Source organism: Benincasa hispida, chromosome 7 (assembly GCF_009727055.1).
Source record: "Benincasa hispida cultivar B227 chromosome 7, ASM972705v1, whole genome shotgun sequence".
NCBI classification, from domain to species: Eukaryota; Viridiplantae; Streptophyta; class Magnoliopsida; order Cucurbitales; family Cucurbitaceae; genus Benincasa; species Benincasa hispida.
In genome coordinates, this window is record NC_052355.1 from 23,636,858 (window position 1) to 23,661,470 (window position 24,613).

At 31.9% G+C, this 24,613-nt stretch overlaps 2 protein-coding genes across 2 annotated transcripts; both read left to right on the forward strand.

Moving 5' to 3' along the window:
• Window positions 1-250: 250 nt before the first annotated feature.
• On the forward strand, window positions 251-6,649 carry LOC120081721 (peroxisomal nicotinamide adenine dinucleotide carrier). The gene is made up of 11 exons (XM_039036820.1): window positions 251-604; window positions 691-768; window positions 872-946; window positions 2,344-2,474; window positions 2,924-2,978; window positions 3,560-3,676; window positions 4,294-4,362; window positions 4,435-4,539; window positions 4,784-4,852; window positions 5,308-5,362; window positions 6,129-6,649. Exons 1-11 carry the CDS (start codon window positions 524-526, stop codon window positions 6,320-6,322), a joined length of 1,029 nt encoding a protein of 342 aa, XP_038892748.1. The 5' UTR covers window positions 251-523; the 3' UTR covers window positions 6,323-6,649.
• Window positions 6,650-8,714: 2,065 nt separating this feature from the next.
• Window positions 8,715-11,234, forward strand: LOC120080931 (probable signal peptidase complex subunit 2). Its single transcript, XM_039035617.1, has 5 exons — window positions 8,715-8,901; window positions 8,986-9,137; window positions 9,365-9,446; window positions 10,701-10,843; window positions 10,932-11,234. The coding sequence occupies exons 1-5, from the start codon at window positions 8,821-8,823 to the stop codon at window positions 11,026-11,028; spliced, it is 555 nt and encodes a 184-aa protein (XP_038891545.1). The 5' UTR covers window positions 8,715-8,820; the 3' UTR covers window positions 11,029-11,234.
• Window positions 11,235-24,613: the final 13,379 nt, after the last annotated feature.

Consider the following 24,613-nt stretch of genomic DNA (forward strand, 5'->3'; position numbering starts at 1 on the left):
GATCCTATCCGAATCATTTGCATAGACAATTCGACCAACTCAAATTTTTGGGTCGATCCAATAAAATTCTTCCAATCCAATCAAATTCAACCCATATACACCTCCTAATAACTCAACTAAAAATTGATATTAAATGGTTAGAGATTGGATCCTCCACCCACCCTAATTTTATTTTTAAAAATTGATATTGAATGAAAAAACCCATTTCTTACTCTCAATATTTTCCCATTAATTTCATAGAAAATGATGCGTAATTTCCCATCTTCAAGTCGTCAGAATTTTCCCAGATAGCAAACGCCATAAAAAATGTCGATGTCATTCGGGTAGAAGAGAGGCAAAGTCGTACATGGGTTTTCTCCTCCGAATGAATTTGAGTTAGATCTCTTTCTTTCCCGTCAATGCTCCGGTTCCGGTGCACTTTCCCGGCGAACTAACACCGTCTTTGCTTCAATTTCTATCTTCCCACATACACTTTTTTCTTCCTTCTTCTTTGCTTTCTCTTGTTGGGTTTTAGCGGGAAAGTATGTCGGATGCGTTGATCAATGGATTGGCTGGAGCTGGAGGAGGGATCATTGCTCAGCTCATCACATACCCTCTTCAGACTGTAAATTCTTTTACTAAATTTCCAGTTTATAGTGCTGAATTTTGCTTCGTTTGTTCAATTCCAGAGGCGTTTGGTTTGTTCTGTAGGTGAATACTCGTCAGCAGACAGAGCGCGATGTGAAGAAGGAGAAGAGGAAACTAGGAACGTTTCAACAGATGTGCCAGGTGCTCTTAATTCTGTTCTTCAGAACTTCTTTTCCTACAGTTTTTGAGATACGAAAACTATGCGGGTCTGATAAATGACCTATTTGGTTGTTTTTGTGAACAGGTTGTAAAACATGAAGGATGGGACCGGCTTTACGGTGGCTTGGGGCCGTCTCTGGTGGGTACGGCTGCATCTCAGGTGAGACCCCATTTGAAGTCGGTCTAGTTGATACTATTATATCACACATTTCCAAATTGCAATATCAAATTTGTCTTAGCCACAGTGTTGCTGCGGGAACGGAGCTTGTTGGTATATGATATCTGTTAGAATCAGAAAATGCATTTAACTTTCTGTTGGGTGGAGTTAAGAAGGAAGGAAGGGAAACCTCATGATTCATTGTAGATTGTAAATTTTCTCTGTAATTTGTCCTCCTATATTTTGGGAATTGGAAGATTATATAGATACAAAGTTAGAATGTAAATTTTGCCTACTACTACAGAAATTTCTGGCTTCACCTGTCTATTGTGTGTAAAGGGGATCGGTAGAATACTTGATATCTGATTGATGATGCAGTCGAAGAAAATTTGGGTTTTTCTTGGTTACATGAAAGCATAGTGAAAAGTGGCATTGTCACTTCTTTTAAGTATGGCAACAATGGGTTGTCTGTGGTCTGCCCTGTGTTACTGTAATGCACGCATAGTTGGACAGGTAAAGGAGGGTATTAGAGTGTAGACTTGTTACTGAGTTGCCTTTGACATCCAATTCAAACATAAAACGGTACCATGAAAGTGGGAAATCTTCCATTTTTATTGCCAAGCTTTTTGACTCTGACCCTACCATGTTATTACTCAACATCCTTAGATAGCATCGACAATTGATGTTGTGGAGGTTGTTTCAGTTCTCTAGTTCTGTTCAGGCATTGTTCTCGACAAGAAAAGGCCAAGATTGTCATCCAAGCCAACTAAATATTTTAATTATATTCATGCCAGCAGCTAGTAAATGAATAATAGGCATGCTGTCATGGTGAATTCCCTGTTCTCTGCACTAAATTTTCCTCCAAAATAAAGTAATAAACTTTGAACTTCTTTTTGGAACAAGGTGGCAATAATTTACTCTAACTTTTGTGGTATGATTTAGTTAGTAAGATTTGATATCTACTACTTCATTATCATCTATGCTTAACATTCTCTCTTTCACTAAATATGTATATAGAAAAATGAGAATGTATCCGAGCTCAAGGATAAGAATGAGAGAAAGAGCACATACAATCTGGCTTGTAAATGTAAAAGGCAACAACTGGTGTTTTTACAGATCCAGGTCGTTCATGTCAGTAATGAATGCATAGAAATGGCAGAATGTCAACTTTCTTGAGCTTGTTACTGAATCTAGCAAGGAAAAACAACAGTGATATATTTTTTTTTACTTTTCTAATGGGTCCACTTTATTTTTTTAAAAAAGAAAAAAAAAAAAACCATTTTCCTCTGGAGGTAGTTTGGGCCAGTAAAAAGATTATTATTTGAACTTCTGAACAAGTTTTATTTTTTATTTACATTCTTGGCATCTTACGTTTGAACAAACTTTTGTTCCTGGTACAGGGCGTTTACTATTATTTCTACCAAATATTCAGGAACAAGGCTGAAGTTGCTTCTCTTGAACGAATGAAGGCAGGGATTGGAGACGGATCTGTTGGCATGCTTTCCTCACTTCTGGTGGCTGCTGTATCTGGGTTTGTTTATAGAGTGTTTTTTATTTGAGTTTCTTATTATTTAAAAAAATTTCATAAGAAACACCTTCATTTCAAACTAAAGAAAAGGGATAAAGGATACAAGAAAGTTGAGGAAAGGCCCTAAGCCTATCATTTTTTCTCCAGAAGGATTTGCTCAGAGTGAGTTCTTAATCTTCAAGAACAAAAATAAAAATAAGAAAGAGTTCTTATTATTATTTTGATTATTTTCTTTTCTTGAGATTAAAGATGGACATTTCGAGTTGCATCTTGTGCTTTCAGGTTTAACTTTCAATGCATTATTTCCATTATATTTAAATACGTTCTTCAGACAGTTTAAACTTTTTCAAATGCCACTAAAATAGGTTACTTGTCAGAGCTACTACCAAACCATCTGCATTATTTAGTTATTTATTATTTCCACTTGTCTAAAAAATAATTTCATTCTTTAGGTGTGTTAATGTACTGTTGACAAATCCTATATGGGTGGTTGTTACTCGGATGCAGGTAATAATATATTTGGTACTTCTGTTGTTTATTTATGCTTCATAACAAAAATCAATTGAGTTTTATTAAACCAGTGGACAAGGAAATTATTTTATGAGTCACCCTTATGGGTTGAGCATAGTATTTAGTACTTTTTGGATTCAACTCAGTGACTTGAATTCAAACCACCAGGTTCACATGATTTGTGATGATAGCCTTGCCTTTATTATTTTTATTAACAAAGTTTGGTTTTTCTTCTTCTTGTAACCCCTGTTTTTGGCTTGGTCTTTTTGATCTTTTAGTCATTTGGATTCTATGATATATCTTAATGAAATTTGGTTTAAAGAAAAAGACGGGGGGAGAGGATTTTATCTCTCTCTTGAGAGTCTAAAGTTTTTCTTCCCAAAAGTCTTAAAGTGTGTTTTTTTTGACCCAAACCACAGATTTTGGCTCCATTTACTTTATTTAATTGCAGTTATTGATGTTGACTTTCCTCAAGAGCTTTGTTAACTAAACTGCAATATGAAGCAGTTTCTTGTTTCAAATGATTTCACGGAATTTAAAAGTTTTTAGATGACAAGATTTGTTATATCATTCTTCAGACACATAAAAAAGTCTCAAAGCCATCTCTACCTGGGGGAGCTCCATTGACTCCACTAGATGAAACCATTCCGCCAACAGCAGTTGTAGATCCCCCTTCCTACAGAACCACTCATGCTGTAAGTAACAAATATTCGTTTACTAGTTTCCATAGTAGCTATGAACTCTTGTGAAAGAAAGCAGACCTGCCTTTTTCTGGACTTAACTGCTTAAGCAATATTCTTCTACCATGATCTCTTAGGGGCTATTTGAACTTTTTTTTTTTTTTTTTTTAAGTTTAAGGGTATTTTTGAAATTTTTTAAAGTGGAGGATTTTTTAAATAAAACTTTAAAGACTTCCATCCAAAACTAACGTTAAGGATATTTTTGAACTCTTTTTGAAAGTTTAAGGATATTTTTGAAACTTTTGAAAGTTCAAGGGTATTTTTGACACCAAAGTTTAGGGGCATTTTTTATAATTTAACCTAATAATCATAATAATAATAATAATAAGGTAGTACCCATTTTTTTTCTTTGTTTGGTCTGAGTTGGGAAAGAATGTCTCATAAATATGTGGATTATAAGAACTATAGTCAGCCCATTTTTCACCTTTTATATCTTTCAGCTGTATCTTATTAGTTAAAGTGTGTTTTTTCTCCCATGGAAATTGTCTATTTTCCTTTTTATCATGATAAACAGGCTTCACTCTGGATATCTTACAAGTTTTTTGTTTTGGAAAACATGATTCAATCTTCAGATTCAAGAACTTTATGAGGAAGCGGGAATCAAGGGTTTCTGGAAAGGGGTAATCCCAACATTGATCATGGTACGTGTGGGAAAGAAACTCTGTAGTTGATACACAAGGAAACGCTGCTAAATATTCCTTTCTTGATCACAGGTCAGCAACCCTTCTATACAGTACATGCTGTATGAAACTTTCTTGAACAAATTGAAGAAACGACGTGCTTTACGGAAGGATGGGAGTGGAGTTACTGCATTAGAGGTAACCTTTTCCCTGACCTCTAAAATTCTCGACTCTGCAATGTCCAGATTTATTTGTCCACTCATAGGGAGGATGGGGAGTCTTTTTGGGTTGATAGATTTCCTAGTTGGTTAGCCTTGGCTGTTAATGAGGACTTTAGCTCTTGTGCTTCTGCTTGTGGTTTGGCTTTTTGATGTTTTTCTTTTCTTCCCACAAAAAAAAAAAAAAAAAAAAAAAAGGCTAACATATTTGGCTACTTATGCAGATTTTTTTTCTTGGTGCCTTGGCAAAACTTGGAGCGACTGTAGTAACCTATCCTCTTTTAGTTGTGAAGGTAAATTCTATAATCTCGTGGAAACAATATATTGTGAAGAAATAGGATTTCTTTATTTTCCTGAAAAAAATTAGTTTAAATACATTTGCTTCATTCTTACAAATATCGTGTTTTGGTTAATACTTCTACTTTTTCTACTTTTTCATATTTTATATTGAAATATAAAAGATAACGGAAGTACAAGATAAACCAAGTGTTCAAAGTACTTTGACCCTTCCAATCTTGAGATCACTCTCAAGCTCTAATTCACTCACTAAATATTGTCTGTCTTCCCCCTCCTCTACCCACTGTATTTATAACCAAACTTCCCCAATAAACTTAATATCTAATTACTAATATACCCCTAATATCCCTCTAATACCATTCCTATCATGTTGATGTATGCTGAAGTTCGAGTTTTATTTGTCTAGCATGCATTAGAGTAAATTATCTCATTCAAGTTATTTTCTTTGCAGGCTAGGCTTCAAGCAAAACAAATTGTAGCTGGAGACAAAAGACATCAGTATAAAGGTTTGGATTCATAGTTTAAATCCCAAGTTATTCTGAACATAGCATCTTCCACCATTAAAAAGTAGTGGAAAACAGCTGTGTTATACTCCAGTCTTGATCACTGCAGCATGTTTTTTTAAAGGGTTGATTGGTTTACCTTTAGAGCTTAAATTCTCTTAGGTTAACAATTGCTCCATTCCAATAGATGGCCAAAAGCTGCAAAACATGATTATTATATGAAAATGCAGCCATGGCCATTGTGCCCCTGATCATTCAATGGCGAGAGATAATTGAAGATGGATTGGCAAGGCCCTTTTGATAATCTTTTGGTTTTTGAAACTTAGGCTTAGAAACTCTACTTCCAAGTTCCAAGTTCCACCTATGGGTTCTTTGTTTTGTTATTTGATTTTTCAAAATCCAAACCAAGTTTTAAAAACTAAAAAAGTAGAATTCTAGTCTACCATATCTTTCCTTCGGATAGAAGAAATCCACAGTGAAGAAATTGTGCGAAAACGAGCAGAAATTTCAAAAACAAAAAACCAAAAGCCAAATAGTTATCAAACAAGCTTTAAGAAAGCAAAATGGGAAAATTGACCTTTTGATTTATTGCAAGTAAGGAAGGTTTCAATGGACGAATCTGTTGGCTAAGTTAGCTGTTTTTACCACATTACAGATTCTAGCATTGGTCGATGCAAGTTCTTATGTTACTTGTATCTGTCCACATTGTTCTCTTGTCCAAGTCACCAATGTTCTGGTTCTTCAATATGTTCTTTGACTTTTTATCCAGGCACATTTGACGCCATCATCAAAATGATCCGATACGAAGGACTATGTGGATTTTACAAAGGGATGGGCACAAAAATTGTCCAGAGTGTTCTGGCTGCTGCTGTCTTGTTCATGGTTAAGGAAGAACTCGTCCGAAGTGCTCGATTCCTTCTCACCAAGGGTCCCGTTGGCAGAATAAAATCAAAGTCTCAATGATCTGATAAAATGCTTATATGACCCCATTACAGGTTCTTAAGAAGAAATCCAAGCCTGCAATTTATCTCAATAATCTATTCTTATTCATCTAGTGTAGTATTCTTGACCAAACCCTTATTTGAAATTATTAGGAAGTTTGTGTCCAAGAAAAAGAAATAGGCATAAGATTTGGGCTGGAAATTGTTTCAACATGTTATAGCAGGAATATTTGATTGATAGTGATAACCTGGAATGGCATATGTAATATGTTATTGTATTTAGAGATTATTATAGTTACATCCATATTACAAAATTTATGAGACTGACAATTACCCTCCTTATATATCCCAAAATTTCAAATTTTCTCAAGTTTAATTTTAAATATAGTTTTGATCCTTATTCATCATTTTTATTTTAATTTCATCTTTAAATTTAAGAAGTCATGTATTGGTTCCTTTGAATCAAGGAAGTTTGGTTTGGTAAAATTCAATTAAATGAATTATTTTTGTTATAAGAAAACTTTATTTTCCATATTTTTTTCGCCTTAAATGTCGTATTCATAATTATATTTAGGTAAATTATAAGTATATTCTTAAAACTTTCCATCTTGTTTTTAATTTATGTTTATTTATGCCTAAACTTCAAACAACTTATAATATATCCTTAAATTTTCAGTCTCGTTTTTAGTAGTTTAACTTATGAAATTTTGAATTAACTGTATTATTTAATACTTACATGGTAAGATAATTTAGGTACTACAATTGTTTTGTAGTATAAACATCAAATTGATGAAGTAGCTAGTGAACACCAGTCGCCGACGAGGGAAGGAGAAAGAGAGTTGAGAGATCGTGAATGCTTGTGTTGTTGTCGCCAAAGCTCTCCGGAGGAAGGTAGGATGAGATTGAGAGGAAGAGAACAAGGAAAAAAAAAAATGGTCAAGTCACATATCCCATCATCAATAACTAATATAAAATCAATATAATATGCCAAGTTAGCTAAATTTCAAATCTTTTTTCAAACTTCAAGGACTGAGAATGTCTATTTTAAAATTTTAGGGACTAAATAGACATTAAATTCAAATTTCTGAAACCAAAAGTGTATTTTACTCTAAAGTCAATAACTTATTTTGAGAGTAAAAGCAACTCAATTAATAATTTATATGGTTTTTTTTAATATATATACATATATAAACTTCTTTATTATCAAAATATTCATGAATATTAGCATTTTATTGATATATTTGTAAAATCGAAATCTCGATATCAATATTTGATCCTTACTTACAACCTAATTTTATTTTGGCAAAAATACTTTTTTGATTCATGGGTTTTAGTTTTAGTTTCTATTTGGTCCTTTGGTTTTAAAATAATATACTTTTAGATCCTGTTTGGTAACATTTTGTTTTTTAAAATTAAATCTATATTATCTACATTTCTTACCATGTTTTGCATCTTTTTAAAGTGCAATGGTTGAATTCTTAGTCAAATTCTAAAAATAAAATAGCTTTTTGAAAGCTTTTTTTTAGTTCTCAAAATCTGATTTAATTTTTTAAATTATTGGTGAAAAATAGATAACAAAGAAAGAAATTTGGATGTGGAAGTAATGTTCATAGGCTTGATTTTCAAAAACAAAAACAAAAAACAAAATGCTTACCAAACCGGGCCTTAGTTTTTAAATTTTGAGTTTAATTTTATTCCAGTCCACATGTTCCAAAATATTATGGTTTTATCATTGAGATTTGAGTTTCATTTCAATTCAGTCATAGGTTTCAAGATGAACACTTTTTACCTCGATTCTCAAAAAATACTCATTTTTAGTCTTTAACAATAATGTCGATTAATTAATTAAAGTAATTATGAAATGAAATTTTAAAATTAATTTTAATAGTGATGAAATAAAATAATGAAACTTGATTAATTATAATCCTTTTAATTCTTTTAAACTAGTTAATAGACATTAATACTAAAGACTGAAATTGAGTAGTTAATGAAAAATCGAAGTTAAAAGTATAAATCATGAAATCTAAAAATTAAATTGAAACAAAACTCAAAACCTCAAGGGAAATATTATAACGGACCAAATAAAAATTAAATCTAAAACCTAATAATCAAAAAAGAATTTTTTCCTTTTATTTTTATTTTTTTTAAAACTTATAACCTTTATTTTTAGGAAATTATATTTTGAAAAAACTTCCAAACGTAAATGTACTCTTTCATTGACATAACAAAATTTCTAAAATGTCTCAACTCTTTGGGGTGAGGGGAATGAATCTTATTAGCAAATTAAGCAAAAACATTATTACTCGGTAGAGGAAAATAAATAAATTATTAATTATTAAAAATTGAAACAAAGAGAAATATAATTAAAGGAAAAAAGAAAAAAAAAAAAAAGAAAAAAAAAAAAAAAAAAAAAAAAAAAAAAAAAAAAAAGGTCGAAGAAGACTGGGTCTCTTCTCTCTCTCAGATTTTAGACAAACCTTCGTAGACGGCGAAGAGAACTGAAACCGAAAGCTATCAAAAATGGCGACCAAAAATACCAAAAAAGCCAATCTCTTGGATCATCACTCCCTCAAACACCTACTCGATGAATCTGTTTCTGAGGTAATTCAATCTGCAATTTCATTCCCCTTTTTTTAGATCTTTTTCGCGTCAATTTTAATCTAGGTTTGAGCTTTTTGCTTGCAGATTGTCACCAGCCGTGGCTATGTTGAAGACGTGAGGTTGAGTAATGTCAAATTGATTATGGGCACTTTCATCATCATCATAGCTTTGGTGGCTCAGTTTTACAAGAAGAAATTCCCTGAAAATCGCGATTTCTTGATCGGCTGCATTATATTATATCCTTTTTCTGAATTGCGTGTTCTTTTTCCCGTTTAGAGCTTCCGTTAATAGATTGAATTTCATTTCTTGATTGATATTGGATTAAATGGTGGATGTTTTCGAATGCAGAATCGCGTTGTACTCTGAATCTTACGCCATTTTCTTAGATTATTAGGTTTTGATTTCGTTTAATGAAATGAAAATCATTGGATGGTGCCTCTCATGTGATCTTTAACTCTGGCAAGTATGTAGTTTTTAATGGGATCTTGCAGTTTATTGTTTACACCAAGGAGAAGAACGCAATTTTGTTCACATATCCTCCTGCAGTAAGTTTCTTTAACTTTTGGAACAATCCTGTTTTCTAGCCCATTTGTATGTTCATGCATTAGTTTTTTTTCCCTCTCGAGTTGTAATGCTATTTGGCTACATTTTAAGGTTTCTGAATATAAACCAGCTAAAGAAACCACAAAGTTCTAAGAGTTTGGTAATGCGATTCGTCAGTCATCTATACTTCTTAGGGGAGAGAGGAATACTAGAGCATTAGAGATTTGGAAAAAGACTCTATTGATTTTTGGTTCCTTGTTAGTTCATGTTTCTTTTTGAGTTTTGATATCGAATATCTTTTGTAAACATTCTAAAGGTATTATTTTGCACAAAGGGAGCCCCTGTATTCTTTATTTTTTATCAGTGAGAGTTGCTGTTTTTAATCCCCCCAAAAAACTAAAAAGCCTTCTTAACTTGCATATAGAGTTTGACTTTAGAAAAAGCTTAACAAAACTTCACCGATAGTTTTTTGTAATATTGTTGGCTTTGCAGTTTCAAATTAATGTAGAGCTGAGTTGTTTGGGTGTGTTCTGAAAAATGTCCTTTTTCTTTTTAGATAAAGATGAAGGGAATCACGTTTGGGTAATGGTTTCAAAACATTGTTCTCTCTCTTTTAGTTTGTTTACGTAGATGACATGTTTCTCGAATAACTGAAGTTCTTACTTCCATTTTCCATCAGCTTGTGAACAATAATTGTAAATTTGACCTTCTCTTCCTGGCTGAAAGTTGCTTTTAGAGAATTTTGGAAACGAAACAGTCATAGAACAGCTCTTGAGTTCTTCCATTTTATCTTACATTTCAATCTGTGACTGCCCCTTCTCAAATGGGCTCTTATCTAAAGTTTCTCTGAATATACTGGCACGTTTTAGAAGAATCAACTTCTGTGCTTCTTCGTGACTAGAAATTTGGAAGCTTTTCTTATAAGTTTAAGGTTTTTATTTTTTTTATTATTTTTTTTAATTTATAATTTTATTCGAGATTTCTTTGCCATTTTTTTTTAAGTCTTTTATCAGTGAGTTACCCCTCCATTTTTGAAGCAGTAGTTTGTTATTAGGATACTTCTGGAGTTAGGAAGAAGAGGCTTTCGTTTACATTTCTTTTTCAAGAATGATAGAATGACACCATGTATAAATATTCTCTACGATTCTCTGGGCAATTTGTTTGGACTTTATAACTTTTCCAATGATCTCTGAAACTGCATACATGCTAAACTTTTTGAGGTCACTGGTAATCTTGTTGCAATTTTCTTTGCACAGGGATCCTTCACGAGCACTGGGTTAGTAGTCTCTTCAAAGTTGCCCAGATTCTCAGATCTGTATACACTGACCATATCTAGTTCAGATCCCAAATCAATATCTGCTAATGAACCAGTTCAATTTACCAAGAGTGTCACTCGCTGGTCTCTTTCTCTCTCCATTACATTATGGAATCTAGTTTCTCAAATATGTTTCTGTACAGTTACGAACCAAAGATATACTATCTTGCAGGTTTACTAAGGATGGAGTTTTAGTTGAGGGGCTCTTCTGGAAAGATGTCGAAGCACTGATCGATGATTATACTAGAGAACCAAAGAAGAGCAAGTGATTTCTTACACAAGCCTGCTTTAATAGGGATCTAACTTTCAAGTAAAGTAACTGCTTTCAATTTTGATTGCTTCCTTTTTTATTACTAGCAGACTGAAATATATTTTCCTTGATTAATAGACTCTAGAAGCAAAACAGGACGAGCCTAAATTTTCAATATTGTTTTTGCTAATGGGAATATACTGTCTCTTGAAGTCTCTTAGCTCATATGAAAACCACAAGCGACGTAGCTGTTTTTCCTTCAGATCTTAGCCGAATATATGCTCCTATAGCATAATGTTTGATTGAACTTGTTTCTTTTTCATTCTAATGGTGAGCACGAACCCTTGGTAGAGATGGATTTGCTGTTAGCTCATTTAAAATTTATTGAGAATCTGTTTGAAACAACTTTCTAAGTGAAAAAGGACGGTATATTTAAGCACTTAGAAACTCATTTAATACTGGCTCTAATCCATCCTATAAGACTTCTAGTTTCTTCTCGTCCTTTCAACAAATTCCATTGAAGCTTTTAATTTTTCACCTCTCGATTTCTTTCATGACAGACTTTTTGTTTCTTTCATTTTTTCTTAAATGAAAATCGTTCTTTTCCTTTCAAAAAAAATGACAAGACTTTTTCTTTTGTAGTTTTAGAACAAAATGGGGCATACCATATCTCATTCAAGTTGAGTTGAGAAATGGGTGTTCTTTGCCCTCAACGTGTGTTATACGTACCCCGGTATGTTTGATGAATCATGAAAAGTTGGGTTTCTTCTCTTTTACAAGATTTTCATAGTTTAAGGAATGGACTTATTCTAAAAGATAACTTATGGGGTTATTTGCACAAACCATCCTTGACCTATTCCCATATGCACTTAACAATTAAGTAATCAAACTATGATCATTGAAAAAATTGGGCGCATGTTGATTGTAAAATTCAAAGTGTCGAGCGTTTTAGAGAATGAATATTCTGAAACGTTTTGGAAAATGAAATAGTTAGGTCCTTTTTACTCTATTCTAAGTTCTCACCCCTTTCTTCTTTTGTGGCTCCCCTTCTCCATCACTTTCAAGCGTCCACTCATCTTTGTCAAAATTTATTTCTGTAATTTTGTCAGGAATGATTAGGCTTAGGCTATACCTAATCCAATGCTTCATTTTTTTAATATTGTAAAAAAACATTTTTTTTTGTCATATGACACATTTTTACTTGGTGTAGTTTGAGATGCATAAAATATTGGTGTAGTTTCGGTTACACATTTTCTTTATTATGAACTACACAAAAATTGAAACTAAATACCAAGTATGCTTGCGTACATTGTTGCCATATTAGAAATTTTGTTTTCGGAAATAGAAATTGGTCATATGGTGAAAAATCTCACACACATTTCCTTTCAATGGTTTTTTAAGTTATAGGTGTTGGATGAGAAATTTTGGCTAATCAGTTTTTATCATGTATTCACAAAGAAATGTCAATATATTAAATTTTGGGTCAATTAAGAATTAATGCTTGCCCCTAAATTAAAATTTGGAGGCAAACAAATGGTAAATTAAAAAAATTCACATGTCTTTTTCCTGGCCATCTGATTATCTGATTACAACGATAAGTTTGGTCAAATTCAACAGAAATTAAACTTGGACCATGTGTGTTTGAAATACATTTTCAAGCATTTAATTTAAAAAATAAGTTTCGGAAGAAATTGGAATGTTTGACAACCATCCAAAATAGCTTTTCATGCATATAAACTAGATCAAAAGTGTTTCAATAAAAATGAATTTTTTGAAAAATATTTTTTTTTGAGTCAATCCAAACAGATTAAATTACTTGGGCTCAAGGTCCAATCTTTAGTTCAAGCTCATGGTAGAGAATTGGGCTAATCAGGCTGAAGCCACCTAAAGCCCTTGGAAAACTCTATAAATAGATCCTTTACTTTTCATTCTAAAGATAGAGAGAAGAATTGAGGACCGAAACTCTTGGTATTGAGAGAACTGAAATCCGAAGCTCTAGAAGATCTGAAGATCAAAAGACTAAAATTCTAAAGAGTGTAACTATCCTGAAGATCTAGAGGTTAAAGACTTAGAAGACAAAAACTCCTCTTAATCCTAAAGATCTAAAGATAGAAGACTTAGCAGACAAAAACTCCTTTTAAGTTCTTGAAGACTTCGAAGTTGAAATTGCAAGAAAACTTGAAAGATCTAAACTTTCTCCAATGTTGGAGAGAAAGCATAAGAGAATCATTTATTAGAGATTATACTCATTATACCATATCGAAATCCATACAAATTTAAAAGTTCATTCAACAAATTAAATTGTTTTGAAAATTTTATCGGATAGTAGGGTGAATTGAACTGTTGAATTTTAAAACAATAATTAATATCTTATTCATTGAACTATACTTGAATTGATTTTTCTCTTTCTTGTTGGTATGTCATTTTGGAATAATTATTTGAGTTCCACCGTATGTTACTAAGAATTACAAATGAAGGGATAGAGAGATGGTTGTAGGAATTAGTATTGTTGCAATGTTATTGGTGGGGAAATTTAAAAAGAAATTGTCAGGCACAGTATTTCAAACTTCTATATTATGGGTGGATATGGATTGGGTTGGGTTGAGAGTATTTTTTGGACTAACCCGAAAATTTGGATTGATTGGATTGACAACCTAAATAACCCAAATAAAGTTTCTAACCCAACCCAACCCAACCCTTAAAATTCGGGTTGGATTAGGTTGAGTTGTCGAGTTATAACTTTTTTTTTCCTTTTTAATTAAAAATATGTAAATTTATATACAACACATGACTAATAACTAAAATCTCATAAAATTCAAATGCTAAATACCAAATATCTAAGATATTTATTGCAAACTTCAAATAAAAATTATAACAATTTTAAAAGAAAAATATTTAAAATTTACAAATTAAACAATACAAAGTAATCAAATTTTAAACAAAGAGAAATATGTATGGTATATTTTATTTATATATATAAAATTCGGTTGGGTTGGGTCAACCCAAATTTTTTTAGTCAACCCAAGATCCAACCCAACCCAACAAAAATAGAAAAAGTTTAACCCAACCCAAAAACAAAACTAACCCAATCCAACACTTATATTTTGGTTGGGTAGTCCGAATTGTTCGGGTTATTGAGTTATTTGAACACCCCGCTTCTATGAGTGGGGAGAGAGAAACAAAGAGGGAGAAAATGTGAGAAACATAGTAAAGATCAAGGTTAGAAATGTCGATGTCGATGGAAATATTGAGGTCCTGAATTTATGGAAATATCGATGTTGATGGAAACTTCAGGAAAATTTATGAAAATTGATGGAAATTGTTATAATTAGTTAATAAAACTCTTATTGTAGCTTAATTAGACTATAATTGACTATAATATAAAATTTAAGAATGGTTTAAGGTGAAATGATGTGAAAATTATAAAAGTTTTGGATGATAAAAGAAAAAAAAAACTCACATCAATTCAATTTTAAGGTAAAATGATGTGAAAATTTAACGAAAAAACTTTGAATGAGGTAAAAAATAGTTATAGGTTATTTTTTTGTAGTCTTTTTAAATTCAATTTTCTTAGAAATGAAAGGTTTGGATCGAAAATAAAGCTAAACTTTGGGAAAGTTGGAAATTAGAAAAAGTAGTACAAAGGTTTAATCATTTGTTTAAAATGACATTGGTATATGAAACCATAGAATTGTGCATAATCAGAATCATAAAATTTAAAAAATTTGAATTGGGCTAACGTAGTTAATTAAAAAAATAGAAATTTTCTCGAAATTTTCTTGAAATCTCGAAATTTCATTGAAGTTGGGGGAAAAACAAATTTTTTCCAACCAAAATTTCGAGCCCTTCGAAATCTCGAAATTTCGAGATTTCAATGGAAATTTTAAATCAAGATAAAGACATAATTTTTTCATTTATGAAAATTTAAGCATCTAAAATTTCTAGACCTAAACAATAATGAGGTTCACATTCCTTCACACTATAATAAATGGATATATATTTTTCATTTGTCACATTTTAGTTCAATAATAAAAAAATTATGAATTACAAATTTAGTTCATGGACTTTCATATTTGTATAAAAAAGATTTATGAAAGTTCAACTTTGTATCGAATAGATCTTTAAAGTTCAAAACTGTCAAATTGGTTTTTGTGAACTTTTAATTTTGTGCCTAAGCCTCCTACATGTTCAATTTTTTCCAAAATTTATGAATCTATTAGACATAAAATTAATTTTGTGTTCAATATATTTGTAAATTTTAAAAAACGTTGAATACCTTAAGAACCTATTGGACACACATTAAAAACTAAAAGGAAAATTGAATATAAAACTAAAACTTTAGAAACTTATTAGACATTTTCTAATGAAACATTAGTACAAGATTAAAGTTTATAGACCTATTCGATATCTTTTAAATTTCAGAAATATATTAAACACAATTATAATAGGCACTAAACTTGTAATTTATTTATTCATTCATTAGATAAAGAATCACTAATCAAATAGGTTACCTTTAGGAATCATTTTTTTTTTCTTTTTAAGAATGCACTTGTTTTCTATTTCATATTACCTAAATAAACATTTGAATTTTCAACTAATTTCTAAAAACAAAAACTACTTTTACTTTTTTGAAAACTATTTTTTTTAGCTTTTAAAATTTGACTTTAACTTAAAAATACTCTTAGAATCTAGACAACAAGACATACAAACCAATAAATAGATAGAAGTGATGTTTATAGCTTAATTTTCAAAAATCACAAATCAAATATTTATCAAATGGGGATTTACAAATTCAATAAAGAGTCCCAATATGATATTGAAATTCATCATAAGATTTTGGTTGTAATGGGAGAATTTCCAATACTAAGAGTTTTCCATATTCGCTCCATTAGCTGTGTATCACATCAACAATATTTTTAAAAATAAGGTGAGGTTGACTAACATTAATGTGAAATTCACGCTAATACGAACGTAGCTCAACTGACATCAAGTATGAACGATAACCTTGAGGTCAAAGTTTCGATCCACCCACCCCACGTGTTGTAAAAAAAAAGTGAAATTGACTAATATTTATGACTATAAATTTATAGGAAAAAAAATCTTATTATTTATTTATTTTGTAGACTCCACGTAATTCTTAAATGCTATTATTGTGGTAAGCAATAGTATAAAAAAATTTCCATACTAGTAGAGCTAGAAATTCTCGCTCAAATAACATTATTTCTAAGGCCCATTTGTCAAACAAAACACAATCTTCTTATCCAATCCACTAATTTCAAAACCCACCTTGTCATATAGGGGCTAACATTTTTTTTTAATATATTTTTCTAAACTAGGTTTAAATTGACTTTTTAAGATTTTTCTAAAATAACTTTTAAAATACTTAAAAATATATATATTTTTGAGCTAATATAAGTATAATTCAATTGACATAAAACTTGTCCAAATTAATTGTTAGTTGCTTTTAATTCCAAACTAGTTTATAGATCTTGTCATTTGTATTTATAATCATATTGTGATTAATAGATAATAAATTTTGTTTTGTTTTAATTTTATGAGTAACTATTAAAGATATAAAAGACGACTATAATTAAACTTCATCGATGTCGTACTCTTTGATTTAGAGACATATCGAAAAATATTTTGAGAGATCGATAAATATTTTAATCCTTATTTCCGTGTAGGCACTCATCTTCTAATGTCGGATTTTATGGCCAATCGATTAAAAAAGGAAAGAAAAATTTTAATAACCACAGTAGTACATATTCCTTATAGTTAAGAGAAAAACTATATATCTATGATCCATGATGAGAATGGGAGGTAAGTGACACAGGAGATGAAGATGGGGAAGGCTTTTGTTAATTATTTTGAACATCTTTTTCAGATTGCTGGGCCATTTATTGATAAGAGAAATGTGGCATTGAGGGTTATTCATAATTGTATAACCAATGAGGTAAATGCTTTTATTAAGTAGATGTATACAGAGGAGGAAATTAGATATGCTCTTTTTCATATGGGGTCTATAAAGGCTCTTGGGCTGGATGGTTTTGTTGCTATTTTATATCAAAAGCATTGTGACGTTATCAAGGATAAATTGGTGCCTGCTTGTTTGGCGATTTTAAATGGCCATTCTTCTGTGGGACGATTTAATAACACATATATTACCTTGATTCCCAAAAACAACATGCCTTATGGCACCACTGACTTTTCTTCTGTTGTTAAAGCCATTGCAAACAGATTGAAGATGGTGTTACCCAAGGTAATCTTGGAGGCTCACAGTGCTTTTTTCCCAGGTCGGTTAACTTCAGATAATGTACTTATTAGTCAGGAATGTCTGCATCACATTATGAACAAAGAGTGGGGAAGGAGGGGGTAGCAGCTGTTAAACTTGACATGAGTAAAGCCTATGACAAAGTTGAATGGTGCTTCTTGCAAGATCTATCGAGTAAAATGGGCTTTCGTGAACAGTGGGTGAATCGTATTATGGACTATGTATCTATAGTGAGATTCTTTGTGCTAATCAATGGTAAACCTTCTCATGGTTCTTCTGCTTAAAGGGGGTTAAGACAAGGTGATTCTCTTTCTCCTTATCTTTTCCTTCTTTATGTTGAAAGTTTATCTTCTCTTCTACATGCTGTGGCTCAGAATAGGAATTTGCTTGATTATAAAATTGCTAGGACACGCCCTCGAGTTTCTCACTTATTTTTTACTGATGATAGCTTCTTATTCTGTAAAGCTACTTCTAGGGCTTGTCTCGAGGTTCAAAATATTTTATGTACTTATGAGATGACATCTGGTCAGTGTGTAAATTTTTCAAAATCTGCGATGGTGTGCAGCCCTAGTACCTCCCATCTATGTAAACTACAATTGGAAAATATTTTGAAAATTAAGGTGGCCTCGGATTTAGGTAAATACTTAGGCATTCCATCTCACTTATCTAAAAACAAACGATGAGACTTTAGATTTGTGATTGAAAAAGTGAAGGAATTCTAAATAGAGAACCAGTGAGTGGAAGTGGATTGTTTCAAATTTCATTGAGAAAGATTACAAACAATTACAGTCCAAAAGAATAGATTATGCATAAACAATAAATTACAAGCATGCTTCTTTAATTAAACAAGAAATAGAGTATGCAAACCTTTGAAGAACTCTTTCTTCACCTCGATCATTCAGCAACTCGTTCAACAACACGAACTCGAACGTAACGATCAGAACAACCAAGAGCACGAACTGAAGAATCCTTGATCACTATCGAGTGCAACTCGATCCTCAACCCTCAAACGGAACAAGAACACCACTATGAGAGTTACCTTGGTATTCTCGGTGTGGGAATCTAGGAGTTGTGGGCTCTGTGTGACTTTGGATAGAGGAATGAAGGAGGTAAACGATCGAGTATGAGACAGAGGAAGGAAGTCTATCGTATAAACTTGATACTAGATCGTGTAGAAGAAGAAGCCTATCGCATAGACTTGCTACTTGATCGTGTAATAACGAGTAAATATCGTATAGAAAACTTGGTACTCAATCGTTTAGTCTGTGAGATGCTATCATTTAGTAAAACTCTTTTACTCGATAGTCTTTCTTTTTGCGAGACCAATTCAATGAATCATCTTCTGATTTTGGAAAATCATTTTCCTTTTTATCTCACAATTACCATAACCATGCATAACCTCCCAATCAAGTCGGTTATTAAAGAAAAATATTAATTAATTATCATATAATTAATATATTATAAATAAATATAATAATTAACTTATCATATTATATTTATAACCTATAGTTTCAATATTTCGTCATATGAAATATATAAGCCATAGTTCTTTTTCTATTTTATAGTATTTAATATAAATCATATTTATATTAATTCCTCCAATTAATAATGTATCAAATACATCATATCAATTATATCACATATAATTGAATCAATTTAATTATATCATATATAATCAAATTTTCCCTTATTAATTTGAACACTTCAAACTGACCCAAAATCTTATTCTCAACTTAAATCCATTGAGCTACCAAACGGATTTTATGGACCTGTAGCTTGAAGCTCTAACGATATGTGAAAAATTGACTAAACTCTTTAATCACGAGATCCACCATCCATTAACTGTTGGTCACTCCACTAAAGACTGACAGCTGCACTCTTCACATTACAACAGTGCGATGACCCTTCACAAATCACTCGTAAGTACAACTGAGTCAATTTACCGTTTTACCCCTGTAGTTACATCTAACTCCTTAAGTATAACTGATTCCTCTAATGAACAATAAGTCATAGTCCTACTATGATTGAGTCCTCTCTTCCCAAGAGAGGGTGTGGTCACTATGTTCAAGACTCGGAATCAGTCGTTAAGGGACCGATTTATCTACTTACCCCAGCTTCGGGGAAAGAGTGAATTATATATTGTGTAGTTGAGTTCCCAGCTCCCCAATCAGACAAATCCCTTAAATGGTAGGCTTGTTGAGTTGTGGCCACTCTCACCCATACAAATCAAAGGACCGCCCTTATGAGCAGGAGTTCCCAACTCACTCAGAATTAAGGTCATGTTACCTATGGTCATTCTAGTGAAATGTATGTCTCAATTATCAACGGTGTTATATAAAGAGACTAATCATTTCGTGGTCTGGTCTTATATAGAGTTTTTGTATAGGATACCCCACTCGCATGTCACCACATGCATGGTCAGGACTAGACCATTTGTAGCACTTTACAGCACTTGTAACATGTACAAAGCGGACCGTATCCATAGTGTTACCAGGTTCCTTTATCCTTATACTCAAACCATTTAGGTTATTACTTAAGATATGAATCACTTGTATGGCTCCACATAGATGCTTAAGTTACAAAAAATTCATAAGTCCATTGCTCAATGGAAGAGAAATCTTTTCTTTATTGGAGGTAAAGAGGTATAGCTTAAAGTGGTGGCGCAGGCTTTACCCACTTATGCCATGTCATGTCTTAAATTTCTTAAATTTGCCTGGGAAGATGTGGCCAGATCAATGGCTCAATTTTGGTGGGGGTCTTCGGCTGCTAGAAAGAAAATACAATGGATGAGTTGGAAGGTTATGTGTTTACCTAAAGATCTAGGTGGAATGTGGAAGGGTTCAATCAAGCTTTACTTGCTAAGCAGGTTTGGAGGATCCTTTAAGAGTGCTGATTCGCTTGTTGCTCGCTTGTGTAAAGGTTAGTCTGGATTGGTTCACCGTCCTTTGTATGTTTGGCGTAGTGTGATTTGGGGTCGTGAGTTGTTGAACCAGGACATTTGAAGGAGAACTATGACGGGTGAATATACTTTTGTTTTCGCTCATCCTTGGATACCTTTAGAAACATCTTTTAAACCTATTACACCCATGCAGGAGAATATGACCGGTCTACACGTTTGTGAGTTGATGAATGAAGAATGTATGTGGGATGAAAATAAATCTGTCGGTGGTTTTGGAAGGAGGGATATTGAAAAGATCCTTTCTATCCCTATTTGCAGAACTTTAATCCCTGGTGGTTGGTGTTGGCACTACACAAAGCATGGGCCTTTTTCCACAAGCAGTGATTCTAAAGTTTTTGTCAAACTCAAAGGTTATACTACCTCATCTACCACAGATCCTTATGAAAACTGGTGAAAATAGGTGTGGGGATCGATCCTTCCCTAAAAAAATAATTTTTTTTTGTGGAAATCGTTCCATGGCATTCTTCGCACCAATTTTAATATTGCATAAAGGAAAATCTCTATTGATGGGTGGTGTGTGCTGTGGTAGAGATTATGAGTTTGAGTTCCATGTTCTTTTTAAATGTCAACGTGCTTATAAGATTTGGAAGAGAATTTTATCGATGTTTGGTCGTCGTTTGGTGGAGTTGAATTCCTGCTGTGATTTGTTTGTGTGCGGCAAAGTGTCTAAAGACTCAACAATTTTCTCTGTTTGGTGGTTGCTAGCGGAGCAATTTGGGAAGATGGAAATAAAATGAATAATTCTCGACCGATTGCTCCTATTGACTGTAAAATTACTTGGATTCTTCATTACTGGGATGAATTTTCTGGGCAAGGGGAGAGGATGATGGGTTGTGCTGATGTCAGTGTGGAGAATGGAAGGCTGATGCATAATATGAGGGGGGAGAATGGATCGGGCTAGGGGTGGGTTTTGTCTGCACTGTCTATACCCAAATGGAGGTCGCTGGCAATTGGTTCCCTAAAAATGAACATAGATGTCGGTTGTTCTCTGTCCAAGCTTGGATTGGGTATGGGTGTAATTGTCCGAAATGAGGGTGAGGATGTTGTTGAAACTATGGCGGTCTTCCAGCAAGGGTTGTTCAAGGTTGAGGCCAGCGAAATTTATGCGATGCTGGAGAGGTTGCAGTCTGCTGAGGATATTGGCCTTGGTGACTTTTGGATGGAATCCGATGTTGAAGGTGTGGTGAAGTCTCTCATCTCTCTCTTTTTCTTTCTTCCCCTTTGGGGTAATTTTGCTGAAGTGGCTTCTTTAATTAGTCAATTAAATGTTAGAGGGGCTGAGATACATGCCTAGATACTGTAATAAGGTGTCCCAATCTTTGGCCAACCATGCTATGTCGTCTTGTATTACATGGAGTTGGACTTGTAATTTTTCTAATTGGCTTTTTCGTGTTGTCGAGGTTGATAAAGAGGGTCTTCTTAATTACTATATCTTGCCTTTGATGGTGTTTTTCTCAAAAAAAAAAAAAAAAAAAAAAAAAGAAGATATATGTCATTATCATTTTTCAGTACTTTGAGAGTATAAATATTTTTGCATTAAAGTTTGATGTTGAGTCTATTGGATTGGTGCCTTAAATCTTGTAGGGTCCTATAGTTTGTAATTATATTATACAAATATTTTATTTATTTAATAAAATATGAGATGTTTTATTTGACATTTAGTAGCATTAAACCCACAAACCAATAAACTAAATATTCTGTAGCTTAAACATATATGTAGAGACGGTGAATCATGTTTAAGTGATAATCTAAATGGTTTGTAGTAGATTGATAAGGCTAGATACCTTATCCTGGTGACATTATGAGTACGACCTGCTTTGTAGATGTTACAATTGTTATAAAGTGCTACAAATGATCTGATCCTGATAATTCATGTGGAGACATGTGAGCAGGGTATTTTATACAAAGGAGTTTGTATAAGACCAGACCACAAAATGATTAGTCTCATTATATAACACCGTTCATCATAAAGACTTACATTCCACCAGGATGATCATAGGCGACATGATCTAAATCCTGAGTGAGTTGTGAACTCCTGTCTATGAAGGCAGTCATTTGATTTATATGGGTGAGAGTGACCAGATTGTCGACTCTACAAGCCTATTATTTTTGGGATTCGTCTGATTGGGAAGCTGGGAACATAGCTACACAAGACAGAATTCACTCATCTCCCAACATTGGGTAAGTGGATAAATTGCTCCTTTAAGGGCTGATTCCGGGGCTTGAACAATGTGGTACCACATCCTTTCTTGGCCGGTTTAGTCATTGTTGGACTATGATTTATTGTTCATTAGAGGGACCCGTGGTACTTAAGAAATTAGATGTAACTACAGAGACAAAACTGTAATTTTGGCCTAGCTGTACAATTTGTGAATGATCATTGTACTGTTCACTGGTTATATTCGATGGATATAGAAATATGTCTGTAGCGCGAAGAGTGTAGTTGTCGGTCTTTGGTGGAGTGCCCGATAATTAATAGATGTTGAATAATATAATTAAAAAAGTTTAACTAATTATTCAAGTACCAGCTCCAATCTACAGATTCATGAGGTCCCTTCTATAGCTCAACATGATTAAATGAGAATCAATTTTGGATAAATTTGAATGCTTTAAACTAAATTAAGGAATTAATTATATGTGATATAATTAATTTTATTTAATTATATATGATATAATTACTTTAATGTATTTGATACAATATAATATAAAGTTTATTTGAGAGGAAATAAACATTTGAATATGATTCAAATATCAATTATATGAATTGGATTCATATAATTAAATTTAATATAAATGAGATTTATATTAAATGTCATTGATGAAAGAATTAAAATTATAGGTTATATTTTATATGATACAATATTAAACCATAAGTTATATGTTATATATGATATTATATATAATTTTATATTTATATTTAATAAGTTAGTTATTATATATATATATAATTAAAATTAATTAATTTTGAATTTAGGTGAGAGGGAAATAACTTCCATCCCCTTAATTCTCTCTTGCTTTTACATTCTAGAGATAAGTGGGGGTGATGGTTATCTAGTCTTTTATTATTATCTTCTTTGTAACGAAAGATAAAAAAAAAAAAAGTACTCTTTGTATGTTTTTTGGTTTTTTAGATTCTCATCCCAGAGAAGAGGATTCATTGGTGGTGGTGGCCATTTAGATATCGTTTTGTTCGTGACAATTCTTGGAGAGGAAAAAACGTGAAAAAAAAATTCTTTAAAGGTAAGAGTTTCTTGAAATCCTAATTAACTTTTAATTTTACATTTATCATGTTATAATTTATTTTAAACGCATAATGTTCTGTTTAATTCTGTAAAATTGTGTGTTTTATAAAAATTGGGATTTGGAATCGATCCCGGGTTACTTTGATCTACATACATAAAGGAATAATTTGTTTTCTAAAAAAACCAAAGAAAAAGTGAATAATTTGTTAAAAAAAACAATTTGTGTGAAACACAAGAAGTTACTAGAAACTTTTCCCATTTGAATCCTACCCTGCTCTGTTTGCTCATTTGTTCAAATCAAACTTGTACTTATTTCAATAATAACAATAATAAAAATAAAAATAAAAATAAAACTTGTACTTTAAATATTACTTTTTTTTTTTGTTTTTTTCAAAGGATAAATATTACCTTTTATAAATACATATGGAATAATACATATTTCATGGATAATGTACCTTTAATGTAATAAAAAGTGTGGCATACCAAATTTATAGATAATTTAAATTTATGTATCTTAAAATATTTGAGGATTATTTTGAATTTTAAGATTAAATTGAATTATCTTAATTCAATTTTAAAATTTTATTGGAGGAAGGATTTGGAAATTGAAATAAAATTTAAAGAGAGTTGGATTTAATTCAGTTTTTAATTCAATTTATTAAAATTAAATTAAATTTGGAAGATATACAACGTTGATTATAATTTGGAGAAAAAAAATTAATTTAAATAATCTCATAGATAATTGATTTAAATTTGTTTACAAAAGGATTTGAGATTTACATTAAAAAAAGATCTGGGATGTCAAAAAAAGCTTTATTTTTATTAAGAGTAAAATAAAAGTTATTTTTATCATCAAGTTAAGTCTGAAAAAAATTAAAATAATAGGATCGGACATTATAATTTCGACTAACAAGATAAAGGTTGAAATTTCACAAAGCAAAAACATGACTCAATCTTTGCCACTTAAGTCTCTATCGAAGCTTGTTGAATAATTTTATTTTTCTTAATTAGAACTTTAAATAAAATATTATTTTAAAAAATTCAATAAAATTTGTTATTTTCTTTTAATCTCAATACAAGTTTTAGGAATAAGAAAGCTAAATTATATATACTTTTAACTTATAAGAAAATA

Excerpts from the sequence above, each read along its gene's own strand:
- LOC120081721 (XM_039036820.1), top strand. The coding sequence starts at position 524 with ATGTCGGATGCGTTGATCAATGGATTGGCTGGAGCTGGAGGAGGGATC. Across the intron at positions 947-2,343 it reads TGGGTACGGCTGCATCTCAG|GGCGTTTACTATTATTTCTA; the intron begins GTGAGACCCCAT and ends TTCCTGGTACAG. Across the intron at positions 4,540-4,783 it reads GTGGAGTTACTGCATTAGAG|ATTTTTTTTCTTGGTGCCTT; the intron begins GTAACCTTTTCC and ends CTACTTATGCAG.
- LOC120080931 (XM_039035617.1), top strand. The coding sequence starts at position 8,821 with ATGGCGACCAAAAATACCAAAAAAGCCAATCTCTTGGATCATCACTCC. Across the intron at positions 8,902-8,985 it reads TCGATGAATCTGTTTCTGAG|ATTGTCACCAGCCGTGGCTA; the intron begins GTAATTCAATCT and ends TTTTGCTTGCAG. Across the intron at positions 9,447-10,700 it reads TGTTCACATATCCTCCTGCA|GGATCCTTCACGAGCACTGG; the intron begins GTAAGTTTCTTT and ends TTCTTTGCACAG.